Source organism: Myotis lucifugus, unplaced genomic scaffold (assembly GCF_000147115.1).
Source record: "Myotis lucifugus unplaced genomic scaffold, Myoluc2.0 scaffold_310, whole genome shotgun sequence".
NCBI classification, from domain to species: Eukaryota; Metazoa; Chordata; class Mammalia; order Chiroptera; family Vespertilionidae; genus Myotis; species Myotis lucifugus.
In genome coordinates this window covers 893,775-916,259 of record NW_005871358.1, presented here as the reverse complement: position 1 = coordinate 916,259, position 22,485 = coordinate 893,775, and the positions used below count along the sequence as shown (strand labels likewise).

The 22,485-nt window shown below is 55.2% G+C and overlaps 2 protein-coding genes across 7 annotated transcripts in view; one reads left to right on the top strand and one right to left on the bottom strand.

The window, feature by feature from the left end:
- The first annotated feature begins 919 nt into the window (after positions 1–919).
- DDX39A (DExD-box helicase 39A) lies at positions 920–8,908 on the top strand. Of its 2 annotated transcripts, none has more exons than XM_006100331.3 (11): positions 920–1,073; positions 4,977–5,188; positions 5,295–5,422; positions 6,041–6,133; positions 6,503–6,686; positions 7,352–7,470; positions 7,815–7,946; positions 8,040–8,149; positions 8,253–8,397; positions 8,524–8,671; positions 8,757–8,908. In XM_006100331.3, the coding sequence occupies exons 2-11, from the start codon at positions 4,981–4,983 to the stop codon at positions 8,771–8,773; spliced, it is 1,284 nt and encodes a 427-aa protein (XP_006100393.1). In that variant the 5' UTR covers positions 920–1,073; positions 4,977–4,980; the 3' UTR covers positions 8,774–8,908. The 2 variants fall into 2 exon arrangements, with proteins under 2 accessions (XP_006100393.1, XP_006100392.1); XM_006100330.3 differs by lacking the exon at positions 920–1,073 and adding an exon at positions 2,027–2,743.
- The window catches only part of ADGRE5 (adhesion G protein-coupled receptor E5), a 16,212-nt gene continuing 2,605 nt past the window's right edge, over positions 8,879–22,485 (bottom strand). Inside the window, exons 2-20 of one of the 5 annotated variants that reach the window (XM_014465756.2) lie at positions 21,483–21,533; positions 21,183–21,308; positions 20,595–20,753; positions 17,340–17,465; positions 16,644–16,790; positions 15,701–15,847; positions 15,079–15,122; positions 14,878–14,955; positions 13,271–13,445; positions 13,082–13,189; positions 12,658–12,881; positions 11,897–12,073; positions 10,961–11,152; positions 10,529–10,755; positions 10,335–10,401; positions 10,116–10,207; positions 9,874–10,042; positions 9,686–9,784; positions 8,879–9,599 (exon numbers count right to left, since the gene is read on the bottom strand). In XM_014465756.2, coding sequence (XP_014321242.1) covers positions 9,570–9,599; positions 9,686–9,784; positions 9,874–10,042; positions 10,116–10,207; positions 10,335–10,401; positions 10,529–10,755; positions 10,961–11,152; positions 11,897–12,073; positions 12,658–12,881; positions 13,082–13,189; positions 13,271–13,445; positions 14,878–14,955; positions 15,079–15,122; positions 15,701–15,847; positions 16,644–16,790; positions 17,340–17,465; positions 20,595–20,753; positions 21,183–21,308; positions 21,483–21,533 — 2,438 coding nt within the window. In that variant the 3' untranslated portion in view covers positions 8,879–9,569. The remainder of the gene's footprint in view (positions 9,600–9,685; positions 9,785–9,873; positions 10,043–10,115; positions 10,208–10,334; positions 10,402–10,528; positions 10,756–10,960; positions 11,153–11,896; positions 12,074–12,657; positions 12,882–13,081; positions 13,190–13,270; positions 13,446–14,877; positions 14,956–15,078; positions 15,123–15,700; positions 15,848–16,643; positions 16,791–17,339; positions 17,466–20,594; positions 20,754–21,182; positions 21,309–21,482; positions 21,534–22,485) is intronic. The other 4 variants (XM_023763962.1, XM_023763963.1, XM_023763964.1 and 1 more) reach the window with 4 other exon arrangements.

Below are 22,485 nucleotides of genomic sequence, written 5' to 3'. Positions count from 1 at the left end.
GTAGAGGCAACATTTCTTTAAAAAAAAAAGTATATATATATATATACATATATATATCTCTATATATACATATATATGATTTCAGAGAGTAAGGGAGAGGGACAGATATAGAAACATTCATCATGAGAGCGAATCATCTATGGGCTGCCTCCTGCACACTGCACACTGGGGATGAGCCAGCAATCAGGGGAATGTGCCCTGATGGGGAATCCAACCCTGACCTCCTGGTTCATACATTGACACTCAACCACTGAGCCACGCTGGCTGGGCAAGGCTTCTTTTCTTTTCTTTTCTTTTCCTTTCCTTTCTTTCTTTCTCTTCTTAATGTATATTTATTGATTTAAGAGAGGAAGTGAGAGAGAGAGAGAGAGAGAGAGAGAAACATCAATGATGAGAGAGAATCACTGATTGGCCGCCCAGGCATGTGCCCTGACCTGAATCGAACCATGACTTCCTAGGTTAGCCATCAACCACTGAGCCCTGGGAGGCCACATTTCTTAAAACTAACACACTCACGCCCTGGCTGGTTTGGCTCAGTGGATAGAGCTTCGGCCTACAGCTCTGCTCAATCCCCAGTAGGGGGTGTACAGGAAACAACCGACCCATGATTCTCTCTCATCATTGATGTTTCTATTTCTCCCTCTCCTTTCCTCTCTGAAGTCAATAAAAAAAGAAAAAGAAAAAAAAGAAAGTAACACTCCTAGTACAAGTCAATCATTCTGGCTTCCATTGCCAGCACCAAATATGGCGGAAGCCACCTCAGGCCAAACCCCGGTCACATGACAGGAGGCAGGCAGACACGGCCCAGCCCACTCGGGCGCCTATTTTTAGATCGACCAATGAACCCGAGGCAAGAGGCACGCCCTCTTTCCTTCTTCACCAATAGTGTTCAGACATCTTCCACAGAATCCAATCACCGCTCCCGCTTCTCTTGACTGAAAAGCCAACGGCCCAGTGAGCAGACCCTCAGTCCAACGCAGGAGGCAGGAAGCGCTCTAGCTCGTGTCGGGGCGCGGGACGGGCATCCGTGGTGGGTCGACTCTCGGAGCGCGCGGAGGCGAACGGGGAACTAGGTGAGAGTCGGGTCCGGGGCGCGGGGCCCCGGTTCGGGGACGTCGGGCCTGCGGGCGAGTGGGCGAGGGGAGACGCAGGGGATTGAGGGGAGAAGGAGGAGGGGGCGCGAGACAAGGTGGGGCGGAGCGGTTGGTGCGCTCGCGCGCGCGCGCGTGGCGGCCGTTGGAGGCCGGAGCGCATGCGCCAGGGGCGGGACGGCAGTTGGCGGGACGCGGGACCCGTTTCCGGGAGGTGCTGTCATGGCGCCCCGGGGGACGAGCCCTATTAGGGGAGCGAGCCTCCTTGTTCGAGGAGACCGCGAGGCGTCCCGGGACTGTTTGGGGAAGGGTTCGGAGGGCGACGCCGAGGTCTGGAACCGCGATGGGAGAAACCGGAGTTTGTAGACGTGATGGGGTTCTCCGAGCTCGAGGAACTTCCGCTCCCCTACTCGGCTCTGTTCTTGCTCCCCGTTTAGGGGGGATCTGTGGTTTCAGATATTCAGGGCAAAAACCATGTCCAAATAGGGAGCACACTGAAGTCGACATCCTTCCTGGGATTTGAGGGTGAAAGGGTGCGCGTACATGTCTGAGTTGTCACTTGTGGTGTCGACTTTAGGTTCCTCCGCTCCTGGGGCCACAGGCAGTGTCTGTCACACCCTCTGGGCGGGACAAATCTCGCCAGATCTCTCCTGGTCTCATTTGTTTTGAGCTTTTGATCCTGGGTAGCCACTTCCTAGAAAAACGTGTGCTAAAACTCAGTATGTTCCCAAATCGGTCTACCCTTCCAAACCTCTTTATTCCTTTACTTTTAAAAGTACATTTTTATTGATTTTAGAGAGGAAGGGAGAGAGAGAAACATCAGTGATGAGAGAAAATCATTGATGGGCTGCCTCCTGCACGCCCCGCAGTGGGGATGGAGCCCGCAACCCAGGCATGTGCCCTGACCGGGAATCGAATGGTGCCCTCCTGGTTCGAGGCTCAACCACTGAGCCACGCCGGTGGGGACACTATTTCTTTTAAATACACCACCTCTTGGTCAGCTAAGAGCATACGCTGGCATGATCCCATCTTGTAGCGGAGTGGTCCACCCTTTTCCCTCCTTAGTTAATCCTCTTCCCTACCTCGGTTAATCCTCTTTCCCTTGGTGAGGTTGGTCTCATCCCCAACTCCTACTCCTAGTCACTCGCTCTTGGGCAAATGAAGGGCAAAGACTGACGGGGTCACTCAAATCTAAAACTTAATCAGAGATTCCCTAGGACAAGCGCCCTGGACCTGACCAGCTCTTCCACCTTTGTCTTCTGCCTCTTTGTCAACCAGCCAGTCCTACTCGCTTTAGGGACTGAACATTCCTCCTGTTCTCCCTGCTACCTGGGAAATGACCCCTTCCTGTCTGCCGGTCACAATCCTCAGGGCTGGTATCAGACGACCTTTTTCAAGAGTCGGATAAAAATGCATATTCATTTTAGCCTCTAAACTGAGGCTTTGATTTTAGTTCCATCTACTTAGTCATTACTGTTGAGTGCTTACTTGATGTATGCCAAGTTCTGACCTAGGGTCTTGACTGAGTTGCTGGCATGAGTTGAAGGGTGCTTTTTAGATTGGAGTCAGCAGGAAACGCCTTTCTGGAGCAACATGCCTGAAGGAAGTGGAACTCGTGGCCTTTCCAGGCAGCAGGAGCAACAAGTGCAAAGGTGTGAGGCCCAGCAGCTAAGGCCAGTCAGGGCGGGCGATGGGCGAGATGAGGTCTGACCACAGAGGGGATCAGGTGTAGGGCCTAGGAGGGTGGTGAGAACTCCTTTTGAGTCTTATTCTGAGCACAGTGGGAGCATGTGGACAGTTTTGAGCAAGAGTGACATTCTCTGACTTAGCTTCTATAGGCTCCTTTTGGCTGCTGTGGAAGAGTGGATGGAGGATCATGGGGGATGGAAAACAGGGAGACTAGTAAGGGAGCTGTTGACAGAATTTAGATACCCAGATTCCCATCAGCTGACAGTGGATAAATTGGTACTGTACCTGTACGATGGAATAGTCAGACATGAAAAAGAATGCAATACTGATACATGTTAAACATGGATAAATCTTGAAAACGTGCTGCTGAAAGAAGCCAGATAAAAGGATCACATTATATGGTTCCATTACATGAAATGCCCAAAATAGGCATATTCATAGAAAAGAAAGACGAGTGGTTGCCAAAGGGGTTGTGGGCATAGGATGATAGCTAAAGGGTACAGGGTTTGTTCTAGGTGGTGCAATGTTCTAAAACTGACTGTGGCAATGACTGTATGTATCTATGATTACACTAAAAACCATTGAATTGTACACTTTAAAGGCTATAGCATGTGAATATCTCAAAGCTGTTCTAATTTTTTTTAAAAATATATTTTATTGATTTTTCACAGAGAGGAAGGGAGAGAGATAGAGAGAGTTAGAAACATCAATGAGAGAGAAACATCACGATCAGCTGCCTCCTGCACATCCCCCACCGGGGATGCGCCGCAACCCAGGTACATGCCCTTGACCGGAATCGAACCCGGGACCTCTCAGTCCGCAGGCCGACGCTCTATCCACTGAGCCAAACTGGTTTTGGCAAGCTGTTCTAATTTTAAAAAGAAAGGTAACGGCAGCTTGGGACCCGCAAGGTAGCGGGGGTGAGAACTGGCCTGATGGTTCATTAGGGTGGGATGTGTTGCTGATGGGTCAAGAATGTGAGAGAGAATGGGGACGCAACCTGTGGGGAGAAATGGAGGGTTTTTGCTCTGGGCATTTTGAGTTCAACTTACAAAGGGAAATGGGGAAGAGGTGGCTGGTAACTGAGGGAGTTGAGGAGTGTCATTGCTGTTAGAGACACAGTTTGAGAGGCCTCAGCACAGAGGCGGTGAAAACCCTGGGCCACGGAGTCATGGAGAGGATGAGTGACAGGATGGCCATAAACTGGGCCTGGACCCTCTGCACCCCGCTCAGGAAGAGGGGCTCCTTCAGTACTTCTACTCCGTAGATTGGAGGCTGGGGTCGGGCAGGAGTGACAAGAGACAGTGTTGTCAGGTTTGGGTCCCTGTAGCACATCTCAACACCCAGTGGGTGCTCTGTATGTTTTGGATTAAATAAAGCCAGGATGTGAGCTAGCTTTGTATTAATTCCATTTACCATCTCAGCTTCATCTTTATTGGCCCAGGCCCAATGGGAGGCCTTTTCATGAGAGCACTTAATTATTCCCCAGTGCAGACCACAGAGAGCAGGAGGAGCTGGGGCTGGGCAGATGCTGCTCTCACAAACTCAGGTCTCTGCAGGCTGGGTAGATTCCCTTTGAATTGATTGCGATTGATAGGGACAGGGTTCCTTTAGGCTAGGTAGTCTCAGGCAGTTCATTAGACCTGAGACCAGGGTGCTGAGGAGGAGACATTTGTGCAAAGATCTGGGAGAAACTCATTGTGGGGGCATCGATGGGCTATAAAAGCTTGGGGTAGGGACTTGAGTCTGAGCAGCCAAGCAAGGCTGGGTGATTTGATAGGGGTGGCATGGACTGAGGTTGACGGGCCAAGGAGGAGGGTTGTGAGGGTCGTGGGGAGGAATTGGAACACCACTCTGAGCAAGTGAAGCCTTTGTGGAGGTTTAGCTGGCAGGGAGAGCTGAGGTGGTTTGGAGAGTGGTTAGAGATGTGGCCACAACAGGCTGAAGCTGGGCGATGCTGCACAGATGGAGCTGATGGGATGTGCTGCTGGGGTCAATGTGGGGGAATGATGTCCTGTCTCAGCTTCATCAGCTGGTGGCCTTCCAGGCCAGCCACTAAGATAGGACCCCAATGCATTGTCCCTCTCGAACCTGTGTTAACAGCCTGCAGCTGCTGTGTAGCCTACTCCCTGGCTGGTGGGCTTTCCATGCATCTCAGTTGCTTCCCTGGGCCCTTCCTCCCTCTTCTGTTTCCAGTATTATGGCGGAACAGGATGTGGAAAACGAGCTTCTGGATTATGAGGAAGATGAAGAGCCCCAGGCTCCTACAGAGAGCACCCCAGTCCCCCCCAAGAAAGATGTCAAGGGGTCCTACGTTTCCATCCACAGCTCTGGCTTCCGGGACTTTCTGCTGAAGCCTGAGCTCCTGAGGGCCATAGTGGACTGTGGCTTTGAGCATCCATCTGAGGGTACGCCTCCCTGTTCCTTCGCTCCCCACCACACCACACCCCTCCGCTGACAGCCCACACTGGGAGAATCCAATTTCCAATCACTCATGGGCTCTTTTTCCTTCAGTTCAGCACGAGTGTATTCCCCAAGCCATCCTGGGCATGGATGTCCTGTGCCAGGCCAAGTCTGGAATGGGCAAGACTGCAGTCTTCGTGCTGGCCACCCTACAGCAGATCGAGCCCGTCAATGGACAGGTGGGTGCGTCCTCCCTCCCAGGCTTAAGTTATGTAAAGTAGCATAGACCACGACTCCTGGTGTTAAAAATTCCTGTTTCCACATTCTTTTTGCGGGCTTTTAAAATGAAGTACAGTAGTTAGTTTTACAAAATCCCCCCCAAAAATAAGCCAAGAAAAAAACTGGAAAGTGCCCATAGTTTTACCATCCAGAGACATGGTTGTTATTTTGCGTGTACTTTCTAAATTGTCCCTACCGTATTTCTGAAGGGGGGTTCCACTGTACACAGCTTTGTTACTGCTGTAGTTGCTGACAGGCCTTAGCTGTCTTCTCATGCCATGACAATCGTGTTCCATTCTCTTGGGGGATAATTGAGGTGAATACCAGTGTTCTGTTTTTGTCATGTTGGGGCAACATCCATGTGCTGCTGCATGTGGGTACACGAGCCTTTGTTTCCTTAGGGTACATGGTGAAGGAGGGAGTTTTAGTGGGAGGTCATGATGTGGTTGCAGAAGACCCCAGTAGCTAGAGAGTAGACTCAGCACGGGGCCTGTCACTGGCTAGAGAGCCAGTGTGGGCTCTAGCTGGGGAGGATTTAGGGTACTGCCTTGAGTGAGTCTCTCTTGCCTACCCAACAGGTGACCGTCTTGGTCATGTGCCACACTCGGGAGCTGGCCTTTCAGATCAGCAAGGAGTATGAGCGCTTCTCCAAGTACATGCCCAGTGTCAAGGTGAGCCCCCTTGAGCCGGGCCTGGCGCCATATGGTCCTCTACAGCCTGGCTGGCCTCAGCTCTGGCCCAGCCAGCATTTACCAAGCTTGGCTGCAGCAGCTGCCTTTGAGGTTTGCGGTGGTTTATGCTCCTTAAAAGCCTGATGAATTATGCATGGCCCCCAGAGGCCTGCGCAGGTCCCAGCCCTGGGCTGCTTTTCGGTGGAGCTGTGCCCAGGCTCTCAGGCCTGTCGAGGCTTGGGGAATTGAGGTCTGCTGCGGCCTGAGTTGGCAGGGCCATGGCTGGGTGGCTGTCACTGACAGCATGGAGTAGGGTGCGAGGCTTCAGTCCTTGGATGGGCAGAAGTGACTTTCTCCCCATCTGCATAGGTGTCCGTGTTCTTCGGGGGTCTCTCCATCAAGAAGGACGAAGAGGTGTTGAAGAAGAACTGTCCCCACGTCGTGGTGGGGACTCCAGGTCGCATCTTGGCCCTCGTGCGGAACAGGAGCCTCAACCTGAGAAACGTGAAGCACTTCGTGCTGGATGAGTGTGACAAGATGCTGGAGCAGCTGGGTGAGTGTCCTTGTGGGTCTGGGGGGCTGCCAGAGACCCAGCCAGCCGCACCTGCGCCCTCACAGCCTTCCAGACTTCAGAGCCAGGTGGACCCGGGATTTCCCAAAGTGGGGTCACGTGGGTGGCCGGCAGGTCTCCTGTAGCAGTTTAGGGCGAGTTCTTGCTTTGACCTAATGTGACCTGCTACTTCTGACCCCAAGCTGAGTGGGACCACAGGGCCTAAATGAGCCACTGTCCGACACCTAAATGTTAGCCTGAGGCTTGCCACAGCCTCCTCTCCTGCCGGGTTAGCTCTAGACCCCCTGCCTGCCTTCAGTGAGCCCTGACGGGGCCAGTCAGAGATGGGGCTTGTGTCCTGGGAGGTAGCTGCAGCTCTCACCCCAGCAGCTGTCTCTGCCTCAGGCTCCCTTCCCTGAAGCATGGCTGGAGGTGCTCTGGCACGGCTGCTCCGCTCTGGCAGCGTGTAAGTGGATTGCAGCTCCTCCTGGGCCTGCGCTCACCCCAAGACCAGCCCCGCAGGCATTGGGGTCTCACCCCTCCCTCCACTCCTTGCTCACACCACCCTCATCTTGGTGCCAGGTTGGGAGGGGCTGGGACTGGTCTCGGGTGGGGGTCAAGGTCTGGCAGGCACTCATGCCCACCTGTTTCTTGCCCTCCCCACCCAGACATGCGGCGGGATGTACAGGAGATCTTTCGCCTGACGCCACACGAGAAGCAGTGCATGATGTTCAGTGCCACCCTGAGCAAGGAGATCCGGCCCGTCTGCAGGAAGTTCATGCAAGATGTGAGTAAGCCAAGACCTCGGTGCAGCAGCTTTGGCCCTCCTGGGTCCTGAGGCCCAAGCTGCTGCGGCGGCACGTCACCCATGCTGCCCTCACAGCACGGCAATGCTGGGAGGCGTGTGGAGCCCTTCTGCCCTCCTCGCTGTCTTGTCGGATTGGGAGCTGAGCTTGGTCCACACCTGAATCAGACCAGAGCTTAGATCCAGCTGTTGGGAGAGAAATGTTCACTGGGTACAGCAGCCTCTCTGGGAAGCATCGCAGCATGGAGTCGTTCCTGGAAGGTTCTGGGCAGACAGGGTGCCCAGAAGTAAGCCCTGCCCGCCCCTTCCTGCTCCCCTCCCCTCAGCCCATGGAGGTGTTTGTGGACGACGAGACCAAGCTCACGCTGCATGGGCTGCAGCAGTACTATGTCAAGCTCAAAGACAGCGAAAAGAACCGTAAACTCTTCGACCTCCTGGACGTGCTAGAGTTTAACCAGGTGACACTGCTGTTGCCCTTTGGGGGGTTCTGGACCTTTGGAGGGACAGTGCATGGGGACCGTGGCCCTGACTCTGCTGCCTTCCTCCGGCAGGTGGTGATCTTCGTGAAGTCGGTGCAGCGCTGCATGGCCCTGGCCCAGCTGCTCGTGGAACAGAACTTCCCAGCCATCGCCATCCATAGGGGCATGGCCCAGGAGGAGCGGTGAGTATGTGCCACCACGAAGGCCTGAGGGTGGGGCCCTCAGAGGGAGTGCTACTCAGGAACCTTGTACCTGATGTCTGCCTCTTGCTTCTCCTGCACCCAGCCTGTCACGCTATCAGCAGTTCAAGGACTTCCAGCGGCGGATCCTGGTGGCCACCAATCTGTTTGGCCGAGGGATGGACATTGAGCGAGTCAACATCGTCTTCAATTACGACATGCCTGAGGACTCGGACACCTACCTCCACCGGGTGAGTGGCCCCACAGAGGTGGCACCTCCCTGATGGCCCCTTCCTGGGGTGGGGACCAGGCCTGGCTTGTCCTCAGATCCCCAGGTTGTGTCTCTGCCTGACCTGAGTTCCTGTATCTCCCTGCAGGTGGCCCGGGCCGGTCGCTTTGGCACCAAAGGCCTGGCTATCACTTTTGTGTCTGATGAGAATGATGCCAAAATCCTCAATGATGTCCAGGATAGGTTTGAAGTAAATGTGGCGGAGCTTCCTGAAGAAATTGACATCTCCACATACAGTAAGTGGCTGGGGCAGGAGGGTTGTGCTGGGCCCCGGGGGCCTCTCCTCCTCTCTCACTGGCCTCTGCACGTTTTGTCTTACAGTTGAGCAGAGCCGGTAACCACACACCTGACATCCCGGAGCCACCCTGCTTCCCACGTGCTGCTTCAAGTCCTCTTTCTAGGCGACAGTGGGGCTTTTCTTTTTACTGTTCAAACACTGTAGATTTGTGTAAGAATAAATTTTTATTATGGAAGCCTGGCTCCCGCCCATTTGTTTCTTACTGGTCTCTTCACATTTCACAGACATAGTGGGCCTGGTCAGTGAGCCCCCCAGCCAGCAAAGCCACCTCCTGTACTAGTATCTGTGAGATTAAATTTTAAATGTCAACATTGAAAACTTTATACAGATTTAAAAAACAACAACACATTACACAACATCCACGACCTTCAAAACATTGAGAACCCTCTGTCCGGGAGGCAGACTGGCCTCTGTACCGTGAGTCGCAGGGCCTAAAGGGGCCCTGCCCTTCTCCCATCCTTGAGCTTAGTCTTAGCTTAACAGGAAAGTAGAACCCCAGCACGCTGGCCTCTGGTTATGTAGCAAAGACAGATGAGTGGGAGGCCAGGAGCCTTGTCTGTCCGGGTGTTGGGTACCAGGACAAGGGGCTGCAGCCCTGTCCGGCTCCTGCCCACCCTGGGTGCCAGCTGGGGTGCAGCAGAGGCAGCCAGAAGCAGGTCCATCAGGTCCGACTCCACCCTGTGTTCCTGGGTTTGGCGCCAGAGAACAACTGTTGATGCCCCTTCTCTGGGGACAGGAGAGTGGAGGGATCAAGGTGGTGAGAGAGGAGACAGTCTTCAGTATGTGCAAAAGCTGCTGAGGCCACAGGAGCTGCTGCCCTGGCCAGAACCTCGCAGTCACATGCCAGACTCCGACGGCCTGAGGACCTGGAGAGAGAGGAACCCAGTAAGGACTGATTCCGGCCCAAGGCTGCCTTCTGGCCCTGCACCCCCACACCAGGGTTGGCCCTTACCCTAGTCTGGTTGTGGCTGGAGCTGGATGTCGACGTGCCAAAGTCCGAGTACTTATTCCCAGTGACCATGCAGGCCCACTTCTGGTACTCCTCCCTCACCTGCAAGGCCCAAGGTGCCAGGTCAGGGGAGGCAGCCCCAGGAAGTAGGGGAAGGGGAGAGGACCCCCACAGCTTGACCCACGGCCCACCTTTTTGTTGAGCAGGCAGTGCAGCAGGAAGAGGAAGAAGCCCTGCAAGCAGTTGAGGATGGTGAAGGCATAGGCCAGCACCTGGCTCCTCGGGTCGAAGAGGAACAGGCCGAAGACCCATGTGCAGCCCAACACCAAGAGCTGTGCGATGGCCGTGATGGTCAGCACCCTGGGGGAGAAGGGCAGCTGTAGCAGGGGACACCCCATGCATCCCCCCTCTCCCTGTCGGCCCCTGCCCTCACCTGGCCTTCTTTAATTTCTTCATGTCTGGGTTGATCTCAGAGAATTTCTTAGTGAGCTTCCAGACAGTTATCACGAAGATGACAGCATTGCACTGGGCGGAGAGCAGAGAGTTTGGATTAGGGTTTTGTCCTTGTTACTCAGGGAGAGAGCTGGCCTTTTGGGCTCAGTGAGGAGCCAGGTGACACAGGCCTTAAGGGTGGAGTGTGGGGATTAGTTACCAAAATGATGAATGTCACAGGTCCCACGAAACTCCAGAGGAAGCCGCGGGCGGGGTCCAGCCAGCAGCTGGATGAGAAGAGAGGGGTCTGGTCAGGAGCCCGAGGGGATTGAGGGGATTGGGGCACCGAGGTTGTGGCCCCACACCCCTGGCCAGCCCCCCAGCCCTCCTGTGGCCTCACGACTCCCCACTCACTAGATACGGCGGCCGTAGCCCTCGGGCCTGGCGGCCGCTGAGATGGCCACGATGAGGAAGGGAACGCCGTAGCCGATCAGGTAGAGCCAGCGCTTGCTCAGGCCCTCACCCTGGAATACACGCACCACGAGGAAGTAGAGCTCCAGGCCCTCTAGGCTCATCCAGCAGAAGGCAGCCAGGAAGCAGTAGTGCAGCAGCCCGGCCACCAGGCGGCAGCGCAGCCCCACCTGCGGGGTGGGGGCGGGGCAACTTCAGCGCATTCCGGGCCAGAGCACTTGTGGTGGGCGGGGTCGCGGCGGGGGCGGGGTTGTGGGCGGGACGGGGCGTGGCCAGGTGGTGCTCAAGCCGGTGCAGGGGCGGGGCTTCTCCGACCTGGGACCTAGCCAGCCGCTCCCAGGTGAGAGTTGGGCACTCTGTGGGGAGGGACCTCACCTCGCCTCCTTCGTTCTCTATGCCCGCCAGAAATATGGCGGAGCCCAGGAAGAGGCATATGCAGAGGTGCAGGTGCACGGTGGTGCGCGAGCCCTGGATGGGCCGCACTAGCAGGAAGGTGAGGATGCACAGCAGCAGGCAGACCAGCGACAGTGCCAGGCCCACTTTGGTGATCAGGGCCAGCTTCGGGTCCTAGATGCAGGACGGAATGGGAGGGGCTTGATGAGCACCCTGAGGCCTTGTGCCCTCCTTGTGGGCCCCACAGCCCAGACCCACCTGGGACCTGCCTGACCTCAGGACTCAGATCAGGCCGATCACCTCTCCCCACCTCTTCTGCCTTCAAGCCTGGCAAGCCGGCGGTGTCTCTGTCATTCTAATGCCCCCCCCCCCCCCCCACACACACACACATCCGTGGGTGCAGCAAAGATCCCAGACTGCTCTCTGGAAAAGGTCCCAGTGAGGCTTTGACTGTCCCATCCTTTTCCAACACTGATGGGTCCCCTTCTCTGACCTCATCTCTTGCCCCTTCCACACCTGGACACACCTATCAGCTCACAAATCCTACATTTTAGCACTTCTTGGGCCTTTGGCCTGGACCACCAACCTCCCCTACTCTACCTAGCCCATTCCAGTTATCCACATGGCCCAGTTTATCTATGGATCACCTGAGGCCACATACAGAGCTGTGCTCCAGCTTTTAGCGATATTTAACAACTGGGTCAACTGGATCGGGGTGGACAGAGGTAAGCTAGCTGGAGCAGGGCCTCCAGTCAGGCCACATTTAGTTGCTGGGTCAAGGGGGCTTGTCTGTGGGACCACCTTAGCTGTACAACCAAAAAAACCCATTGGGCCACACCATCAAGAACCAGCTGCTCATCTCACGTAAGCCAACCTTGCCATCTGTGGGCTGTTGAGGGTAGCCCTGGGGCTGCTCACCTCCACGTCATAGTGGGCCATGAGGACGGCAAAACTGCTCAGGTGGTTGCATTGGCAGGTGATGCTGTTATTACTGCTGCCCAGCTTCTTGCAGCCTGTGGTGGACCAGTACCCACCACTGTTGCTACCCTTCCAGAAGGCACAGATTAGCTCCTGACGTGACTTGGGCGTCTCCGGCTGTGGGCAGGTGGGGTGTTCAGAGATGTTAGCCTAGAGTCCACCCTTGGGGGTCTGAGCTTGGGCTGGGTCTGAGGAAGCTGCTTTTCATTGACAAGTATTTACTGAGCACCTACTGTGTGTGCTAGGCCGGGCCACAGCAGTGAACAGGGCAGACACAAATCCCTGCCCTTGTGGGGCTGATATGCTCATTGGGAAGACAGGCAGTAAATAATAAACCTAATAGATAAGTAAACCCTATAGTGTTTTAGAAGGTGGTAGGTGCTATTAAAAAAAAAAAGAACAGGATAAGAGAAAGATAGGGCATGACTGATTACAGATTGTAATTTTAAATAAGGAGGTCAGAGAGAGCCTACTAGAGAAGGTGGCATTTGAACAAAGACTAGAAACAGGTAAAGGACTGAGTCATGTGAGGGAAAGTTATCTGAGCCAGAGAGCACAGCAAGTGCAAAGGCCCTGAGGTACATTTAAGGAAGTAGCAGAAGGGGCGGAGGTGGGGAAATGAAGACTGCAGAGGGGCCACCATGACCTTGGCCAGGGGATGAACAGTGGGGCTGATCCCACCTCCCCACCCAAGGACTCACATGGTAGGAGAAGGAGAAGGTGACAGGAGGGTCTAGTTTCTCCGTGTTCTTGTTGCTCAGAAAGACCGTGTTGACAGTGGAGAGGAGCTTGGACTGAGCATCGTTGACAGAACTTTCATATGTCTCTTCCAGCTGGGCTTTCCTCTCAGGGTCCAGCACCACGGAGGCATTGACCAACAGTGTCTCCATTTTTCGGCTGGAGAATATGCCTGCCACAGGGGGGCCTGGAGAACAGACATGCTGGCTACCTCCCTCCCTCCCTCCCAAGACGTCCAAATTAGGCTTGGCCAATCCACCATGATGCCTGGAGTCCCTCCCGATGGCTCAGTTTCCAATGGTTATATATTTGGAACCTCACACCTAGCCATATCCCAGCTCTTTCTTCCCTCTCCCACCGGTGCCCCCTCCGGCCACCTGCTGTTACCTGAGTCCCCGACTCCAGCTGCCTGAGTCCAGTTCAGCTTCATTCGTGCATGGCTCTGGCCCAGGGTGACGGTTCCATTCCGTTGCTCCTGGATCATCAGGGACAGCTCTGAGGGGAGAAGGGCAGTGACTGTGGGATCCAGATGCAGGATGGGGCCCAGGGTTGGGGCAGGGCAGGAAGAGGCCTCACCTGTGTCCAAAGGGGAATGGTAGGTGAAGGAGGGTGCAGGCAAGGTCTTGGCCAGGTTCCTCAGGACTTCTTCGAGGTATGAGAGCAGGTGGGTGGCCATGCGGTGCCTGTCAGACAGGGCCAGGGCCTCCAGGTCCCCAGAAAGTTCCAGCTCATCCAGTGACGTGATGAATTTCTGGAGGTGATGGGTGACAGCTGCTGGGTCCCTGCACCACAGGGACCGCCCAAAGGACCCTGATCTCACTCCCTCACTAGGGAACACACTGGAGAATCCCCCTGGGTTGCCTGGGGGACAGACACAGGGGAATCATCTAGATACTGCAGTAGCCAGAAGACAAAGGTGAGTATATGCCTATATGGTACTTAGCATTGATTAGCCACTGACTTCTGCCAGGTTCTCTCCTAAGTCTGCACTGTCCAGAACACTCACCATGAGTCACGCGTGGCACCATATTTAAATGGTAATATTTTGAATCTATTGGGTTAAATGGAATCTTCACATTAATTTCACTTGTTTACTTTTACTTTTTAAAAAATCCTCACCCAAGGATATGTTATTATTGATTTGCAAGAGAAAGGAAGCGGGAGAGGGAGAGAAACATCTATGTGAGAAAGAAACATCAATTGGTTGCCTCCATACACACCCCAACCTGGAATTGAACCCGAAGCCTTTTGGTGTAGAGAACAATGCTCCATCCAATTAAGGCACCTGGCCAGGGCTAGTTTCATTTTTTTTAAATATATTTTTATCGATTTCAGAGAGGAAGGGAGAGATAGAAACATCAATGATGAGAGAGAATCACTGGTCGGCTGACTCCTGCATGCCCCCCACTGGGGATTGAGCCTGCAACCTGGGCACTTGCCCTTGACCTGAATCAAACCTGGGGCCCTTCAGTCCATAGGCCGTCACTCTATCCTTTGAACCAAACCAGCTAGGGTTATTTTTACCTTTTTTTTTTTTAAATAAAGCTACTGGAAAAATTTAAATGACATAAGGGGCTCATATATTTCTACTGGGCTACGTGCATATGCTGAAACTTACATCCAGTGCTTACTGGGGGCCGGGCACTGTTCTTTGAGAACGATTCTCTTAGTTCATTTAAACCTTCACAACCGCTGTATAAAGCGGGAGACTGGGACCCAGAGAGGGGGACTCTGAGGTCACGGCAGTAAGTGTGTGGGGGATTTGAACCTCTGTGACTCCACTCCAGAGGCAAAATTCTGAATTGCTCCATTCTGTAGCCATTATATCTCTCGCGAGTGTGAGTGTGTGTGCGCGAGGGCCACCCAGGAATGGTGGTGTGCATGTACATCCGTTTGTGCGATGGGGATATACAGGGTGTCCTCAAAAATGTATACATACTTTAATAGCTGGTAGCTCAATTTTGAAAATGAAATATACTTTAATCAACACTGCCTTTATAATTGTTCAGGCTGTGTCCATACACTTTTGGGGGACAGCCTATATCTGGTGTGTGTATAGTGTGCGTACAGCCACAGCTGTTTCTCTGATTAGAGGCCCCTGCTTGGGCTGTCTCCACTCACAGCGAAGCATCCCCCAGCCACCCCCACACTGTCCTGGGCTTCCCCCCAGGTCATGTCCTTACGTGGATGGTGTCCTGGGCCGAGGCAGTCTTGAAGTCTCTGCTCAGTTCCTGGACTTTTTCAAAGAAGTTGGAGAGACTCTGGGGAAAGAGGAGACGAGGGGTCAGAAACCTTCACAGGTGGGTGGGGGAGCGTGGGAAAATGGGTGGACAGTGAGCTGAGTGGAGGGACCTTGCCTCCTGGTCCCGGCTGGAGTCACTCACCTGGCTCTTGATTCCAGGGGGCGGGTTCCAGGTGGGGAAGATCTCTGCAGAGAACAGAACAGCAGTTCATTAGGGGTGTGTGTGTGTGTGTGTGTGTGTGTGTGTGTGTGTGTGTGTGTGTGTTGGAGGCAGGGTCTAGGGTCAGGTCCTACTTTCACACCGAGTAGTCCTTTGTTTATTCAGGAATCTGGGCCCCTCTCCTCTCTGTGCTCTACCCCCTTCCTGTGTCCAGTCCCCCTCCACCCGACACCTTGGCTGGAGGTGATGACACCCGCTGACTGCACATCCCTGAGTGGCAGTCACAGGGGTTATGGGAAGTGTGCAGAGGCCTGACCCACAGCAGGTCAGCCCTCACAGAGGTACAGGTTGTGAGATATTAGATACCTTTGTCCCAGTTAGTAATTAGCTGCTGCCTGGGGTCCCCCAGGAGCCTTCCCCTTGGTACCCCAGCTCCTTCCGCAGGACCCCCAGATCTTTTCCCATTTAGTGTCAAAGAATGGAAGCCTGGCCCAGCAGGGCACCCCCAGCATTCATTGTGCTGGGTTCGTGTGGGTGCCCATGAATATGTGATCAGGTGGCTTGAGCTGTGGGTCTTTGGGAATGTGGGATCTGAACTCCGAACCTTCACAGACGGTGTTGTGTGGGCCACTGGGGGACCCAGGAACCAGCTTCCAGCCAGGGCGACAGAGGCACTCATAGCTGCCCTTGGTGTTGTTGCATTGGGTGGATTTGTGGCAGGAATGTTCTCCCGAGGTACATTCATTCACATCTGAGGACAAAGCCAGAGCGTCAGGCCCTCCCTCTACTCCTTGCTCGCATCCTTCCTGCCTCTTCTCCCAAATCCCTTAGCAGTTCACCCCGAGGACACCCCACTATGCCCTGCTTACCAGCTACCTAGACTGACAGGATACAAACTTGTGGTGACATTTTCCACTGTAAAAGCACCATGAGCTCAGAGCGCCCCTGCAAGGTGGACAGGGCAGGGCTGTGTGTGTGCAAGTGTCATCCCAAAGCTGTGCCCCCACCTGTAGGGCAGGATGGACTGGCGGGACTTCTAACCAGGGAGGCTGCCACACTGATAGCTACCATTCGCCGAGGCTGTGGGCTGTAGCACCGATGCGCCCAGAGCTGCAATCTTGCCCTTATTAGAACAGAATCCGAGCCCTAGCCGGTTTGGTTCAGTGGATAGAACGTCGGCCTGCGGACTGAAGGGTCCCAGGTTCAATTCCGGTCAAGGGCACATGCCCGGGTTGCGGGCTCGATCCCCAGTAGGGGGTGTGCAGGAGGCAGCCAATCCATGATTCTCTCTCATCATTGATGTTTCTCTCTCTCTCCCTCTCCCTTCCTCTCTGAAGTCAATAAAAATATATTTTTTAAAAAAGAACAGAATCTGAAGCTCAGCCCTGCCTGGCCCAGGTCCCCCTCTCCTCACTGCCTGCCCTGGGCACACACCGTTTCTGAAAGTGCTGCCCCTTCTCTGCCAAAGCACCTTATGGCAGCTGCCTTTCAGGTGGCTCAGCCAAGTAAAGAAGAAGTGGGTCATTTATGAGATCTGAACTCCAAACCTTCACAGACGGTGTTGTTTGGGCCATTGGGGGACCCAGGAATCGGCTTCCAGCCAGGGCGGCAGCGGCACTTATAGCTGCCCACATTGTTGAGGCAGTGGGTGGTTTTGTGGCAGGGTTTTCGTCCTGAGGTACATTCATTCACATCTGAGGACAAAGCCAGAGCGTCAGGCCCTCCCCGCACCCACTTCTCATTGCCTGAGGATCCCACCGTCAGTACACATGCCACCACCTGGTGACCTTCAACTTCACCCTCAAAGCACATTACAGTGGCCTCCTACAAGACGGACATGGCAGGGACCATAGTCTCCAGTTTATAGGTGGCAAATCCAGGAGGGAAACTGAGTCACAGGGACTAGGTTTCTTGACCAAGGACTCCTGCCTACACCCTCCTGGGCCCTGGCCCAGGTTCCCTTCTGGGAACCAGAAGTCACACCTCCCCCTGCTGCATGTGACAGATGAGGAAAGGGAAGGGCCGGGGGTGCTCACAGGGGCTCCACAAAGAAACCTCAGGCCCAGAAGGCCCTGCCACCGCCCTGCTCTGTGGCAGGACTTTTCAGGGAGGCAAATCCTTAGGCAGGGCCTTGGCAGGGAACCTGAGAATCTTCTCCTGCCTCCTGGGGCTGCGGGACCTGCGTTGGCTCCTTCCCCAGCTCCATCCAGTCCAGTCTCACAGCGTCCTCCTGGGGCCTCTACCTTTGCACAGCTTTGGGTCCTCTGGGTTCAGCTCAAATCCTGGTGGGCACGTGCAGGTGTAGCTGCCAAGGGTGTTGACACACTTGTGGCTTTTACAGATTCTGGGGTCCAGACATTCGTCCATGTCTGCAAGGGGAAGGAGAGGGTGATGGATGCCTGCAGCCGTGGGCAGCCTTCAAGGCTGGGAGTCAGCCACGTGTCCTGCCATAGAAGCATCTGAAGGCCCCACTGCCTCCTCCCAGGCGAGTGATGCCTTTTCTAATTCACATGGAGGTGTCCTGTGGGTGAGCATGCTGGCCTAGGTGCTCTGTTGTCCAGATGTGGCCAGAAGCGGTCCAAGTCCTCCCTCTGACTCCCTCCACCACCATCTCCTCTCCAGGCAGCTCCCAGCTTGGGCAGGGACATCACCGCCACCTGTGTCCCAGCCTGAGGACTTGGGCAAAGGCCAGGCTGGGCCTTCCTGGAACCAAGGGCGGGAGAAGTGCTGCAGGCCCTGAGCAGGCTCGTTTCGGTGGCCTTTGTCCTGACCCCCCCGGGTGGTGCTGTGGGCTGAGCTCTCCTTGGAATCCTGGTGAGTCTGGTGAGACAGCGCCCTCCCAACCACATGACTTCTGAGACTCCAGCCCATGGAGATGGACCAAGAACCACCCTGAGCCTGACCCCTCTCGGACAAGGCTTTTAGGCCGGGCCCAGAATGTGAAAATGATGCCAGATAGGCCAGGGCCACCTGGACAGTGGGTGCCAGGCCATGAGGGCAGTGGGGCTGACATCCAGCCATGCAGTCTTGTGGTGAAGGTGCCCCTTCTGATCCCCCTGATGGCATCCCCTGGACTGGCAGGGAGTGATGAGAATCCACATGTGAGCTTGATCAACGGTGGGCAAGGGCTGGGTGCCTGGAGCGGGGAGCAGCAGCTGATGGGTGAAGAGTGGCAGGTGTGTCTGTCATCTGGCTCCTTGTTCTCCCACCAGGGACACAGACCTGTGGGCCTTGCCTAGAGGGGCTGAGCTCTGTCTTCTGTAGCCCCATGGTCTGGGTCCCCATGGCACCTGGGTTGACCTCCTTGGGAGAGGATTGAGCCTGGGGCAATGGTCCCCGATGACGCCCCCTCCTGTCACCTGGTCCAGGCGGGAGCCTCTTCCTTCACCCAACTCTCAGAGCTTGGGGCTGGCTGGGGAGGTTAACGTCATCCAGTCCTCCCCCAACATGTAACCCATCTGGATCCGGTCATCAAGCTGCCCACCGTCCTGAGAACTGCAGTTACAGGGGAGGGTCAGGGTGGACGCTTGCTTGGGGGAATAGATGGAGGCCGAGTGGCAGAGAATTGGGGTCCGGGTATCAAGAGGCAGCTTCTCCAGCTGGGACTGTGGACCAGAGGCAATTTTCTTGAGGGGGGTCCCTGGGCCATTACAGCCCGGGGGGTCTGGGAGGGCCTGGCATGGCTGCCCCTGTGTGGGCTCCGGTGGCATCAGGTCTCATCCAGCAGGCACTGGCGATGGGGAAGAGGACAATATTGCTCTGGAATGCACTGCGCCATGAGCTCTTGAAGTATCTTGACTGCTGCCCTTGTGTGTTTTATGCAATAAGACACCAGGTGAGCAGGCTCCGAACTTCTGGAATGGCCTCTGCAGAGGGTTCTGAGTCTTGTGGTTCAGAGAGGGTGGGAGACCAGGTAGGTGCCTGGGATGGCCCTTTGATGTCTGGAGAAAGAGGGGTGAGCGGCCGAGGAAGGGGCCCAGGTCTCCTGCTCAAAGCAGACCTCGTGGGCCGTGACGCGAGCAGACAGGTCCTCAGGTCGGCAAAGGCTGGAATGCCGAGGTGGGCAGGTGCGCAGACGGCCCAGCTGAACCCGTCACAAAGCTAGGTCTTCAGGTGGCAGGTCCTGATCCAAACCCACAGCAGCTCTCCCCCTGAGGTGCCTCCTCTGCCACCTCACTCTTGTTCGGCCATGTCTCTGCCCAGCAGCTCTGGCCCTGTCTCTCAGCCTGGCCTGTTCCTGACACAGCCACACACCTCAGTACCCACAGCACCACCTGCGTTCAGGGCTTGCAGGCATGCTGAGTGGGACCCATGACCACCCTGCGGTTGTGCAGATGGCTCACTGCACAAGGGGGTCCAGCCAAGGAGGCAACTGGGGGCTAAACACCAGCTCGCTCTCCATTCCCCAAACACACCGTGTCCACCTGGAGACAAGGGACATGTTTCCAATTCACATGAAGGCTGTGCCCTGTGCGCAGGCTACACATCGGGGGCATAACGTCCCCCACAGAGGCCCCTGTGGACCAGCAGTGCCGTGGATAGAGCCCTCCCGCTGGGCTCCAGGCAGGTGCAGGTGCCTCCTTCCCTCCCACCAGGAGGCTCTGCCACCTCCCTCTGCACGCAGGGCAGGCCTGCGGACCTGGCTCAGAGCCCCCAGGATCCCCAGCTCGGCCTCCTCCTCCCCTCTCTGTGTTCTTCACTAACCCCCTGTCTCTGGGTGAGTCATGGCTTCTGCCTGACCACTGCTGGCTCCATCTGCCTGCGGATGCTGAAGCCCCTTCCCTGTCCACCTGCTCTCCCTGGAAAGGGGCAAAGCCTGGTGATCATGAAGGCCTGGCTCTTCTTGGGTCCCTGGTGAGGGGATGGGCCAGGCCAGCTGTTCTGAATAGCCACCCGGGGTACATCCCCTGGGATGTCCAACCCGGAGAGGGTGTGTTAGATCAGAATGAGTGTAGTCTAAACACCCAACAGCCACCACTGTGATGTGCTCTATGATCTCATATACTTTCCCAGCGATTCTGTGAGGTAAGCACCGTTGTCACTCCCTTTTACAGATGGGTAAACCGAGGCACAGAGAGGTGAAGAACGTGTCCAAGGTCATACAATTAAGAAAAGGAAAAGCTCCTTTTGTTTTTATCTGTAAAAGGTAGGCTCTCTCTCTCTCTCTCTCTCTCTCTCGTTTTTTTTTTTTTTTTTTTTTTTTTACACAAAATCACAGTAATATTATCACATCTCGCACACTACCAGTGATTTCTGAATAAGTGTCCTGGCTGGCACTGCATACACAGCTGTCAGGTAGCAGTACCAGGACTTGGGGCCTTGGCTCTCATGCCACCCTGCCTCTCTGTGCTAGTGGGACAGGCACAGGCACACTTGTCCCACTCAGACCTGGGGGCTGCACCTATCACCAGGGCCCGGCACCCTGTATGCCGCAGGAATGGCTCTGGTGACTCCAAGCCTCATGGACAGGGAGATGGAAGATGCGGGGTCATTCTTACCTTGGCACGTGTTCTCACTCGCATTACTGAACTTTGTTGCCCCAGAAGCAAGGCTGTATCCTGGGATGCATGTGCAGTAGTAGCTCCCCACCGTGTTATGGCAGTCTGCGTCTCTTCCACAGGCCTTCACTGCTCTGCGTACTTCACATTCATCAATGTCTGCAACAAAACGGGATAAAGGGTCACCTCCCAAAGCCATGAGTGCCCTCCGGGCAGAGAGCCTGGTCCCACACCTAGCATGGAGCCTGGTGTCTTTTAGGAAATAATTAGACTCAGGCAACATTGCTATGGCTGGAGCAAGCCATTCCTGAAACCCACTAAATCAGCTCTGCTCTACTCAGCTTTCTGTCTGTCTCCTGGATTTGGATACAGGAGCAAGTGCTGAAGTGGTGGGTGGGTGGAAGCTCTGCATCCCCCGCCCCAGTCTTCCCTCTGTACGAAGCCATGTTTATTCACTTCTCATTCTCCACCTTCATATCTTTTTCTTTCTCTTTTCTCTGTCCTTCATGATGGTCTGAGAACAAAGGCTGAGGCCACCAACCACCATTCCGTCTCCCTGTAGCCCTCCACCACCCCAAGCCTCTGTACCTTCACAACGATTCCTGTAGCTGATGTCAATCTCCCCAGATGAAGATTTGAATCCTGGGTTACAGCGACAGGAAGTGCCATTGACACATGAGGAGTCTGGAGGGCACCGCCGGGGACAGGCAGAGGCTGTGGGACGGAGACCATGGTCAGAAGATGAGGGCTGAGCCAGAGGCTGGGGAGGGGAGTTGGGAGGGGCAAACCTAAGCTTCCTCCTGCAACAGGCCTTTCTCTGCCTGGGCTGAGAGGTGCAGGTGGGGTTGGGACTCCGGCTGGGGACTGAGTTACTCCCGGCAGACTCACCCCTGGTGTTCTGGGGTCCATCTTCCAACAGAGTCAGCAGGACACACAGCGCTGGAACAGAGAGATGGAGGGTCAGGGGGGACACAGAACGGGGAAGGGAGGCCTGAGGGTGACACATCTGAGGGAAGGGGCAGCTCACCCCTCCCAGGCTCGGGCTCTGTCTGTTTCTCAAGGAGCGAGTGGGCAGGTGGCACCTCCCTGGCCTCCAATGCCCATGGCCAGAGGGTCTGCACCCATCGCCTGAGGGTGTCTTTCAGGAACTGAAGGATGGGGAGGGGCCTGAGCCTGGCAGGGGTCTTGGCTTCTGCTGACCTGTGGGCAGCAGTTCAGGAAACATACTGGAGCCAGATGGCCTTGGTTCTACTCCCAGACCTTGGTCAGGTGCCTCAGTTCCTCAGTTTCCCCTTCTGTAGAATGGGGATGAAGAGGGGGCCCATTTCCTAGAGTGTGAGAGTTAAGCAGACAAGTACTGCCTGGTGTGTCAAAGTGCTTACTGCCGTCATTTCTTTATGTAAAAATGAAGGGGTTAGGCCAGGTGTCCTCTCAGATCTCCCAAATCTAAGGTGCTCTGGCCCACACCCTTCCTCAGGGACACAGGTGCAAGCACACTGCACCCACATCTGTCCACCACAACGACCAGCTTGGGACCTGGTGGTGACATTTCACACCCTGGCTCCCCACACAGGAAGATGCTGGGGGCTCATGTTAGGGGCGGTGCTGCACGGGACCCCCAATCCTGCACTTCCTGCTGCTCAGGGCACCCCGTTCCAGGGCATGTCCTGGGGTTCTCCTTAAGTCAGCAGGGGCTAGAGAAGACGACTTCCTTGCCCGTTCACCAGAGAGACAGACAAGGAGACAGATGGAGAGAAAATAAAGAGGGGGAGAGAGAGAGAGAGAGAGAAGGCACTAGAGACTTAGAGGAGAAAGAGGGAGATAGAGATGGAGGGAAAATGAAGAGATGAGAGACAAAAGATAGAGATGGAGGGAAAATGAAGAGATGAGA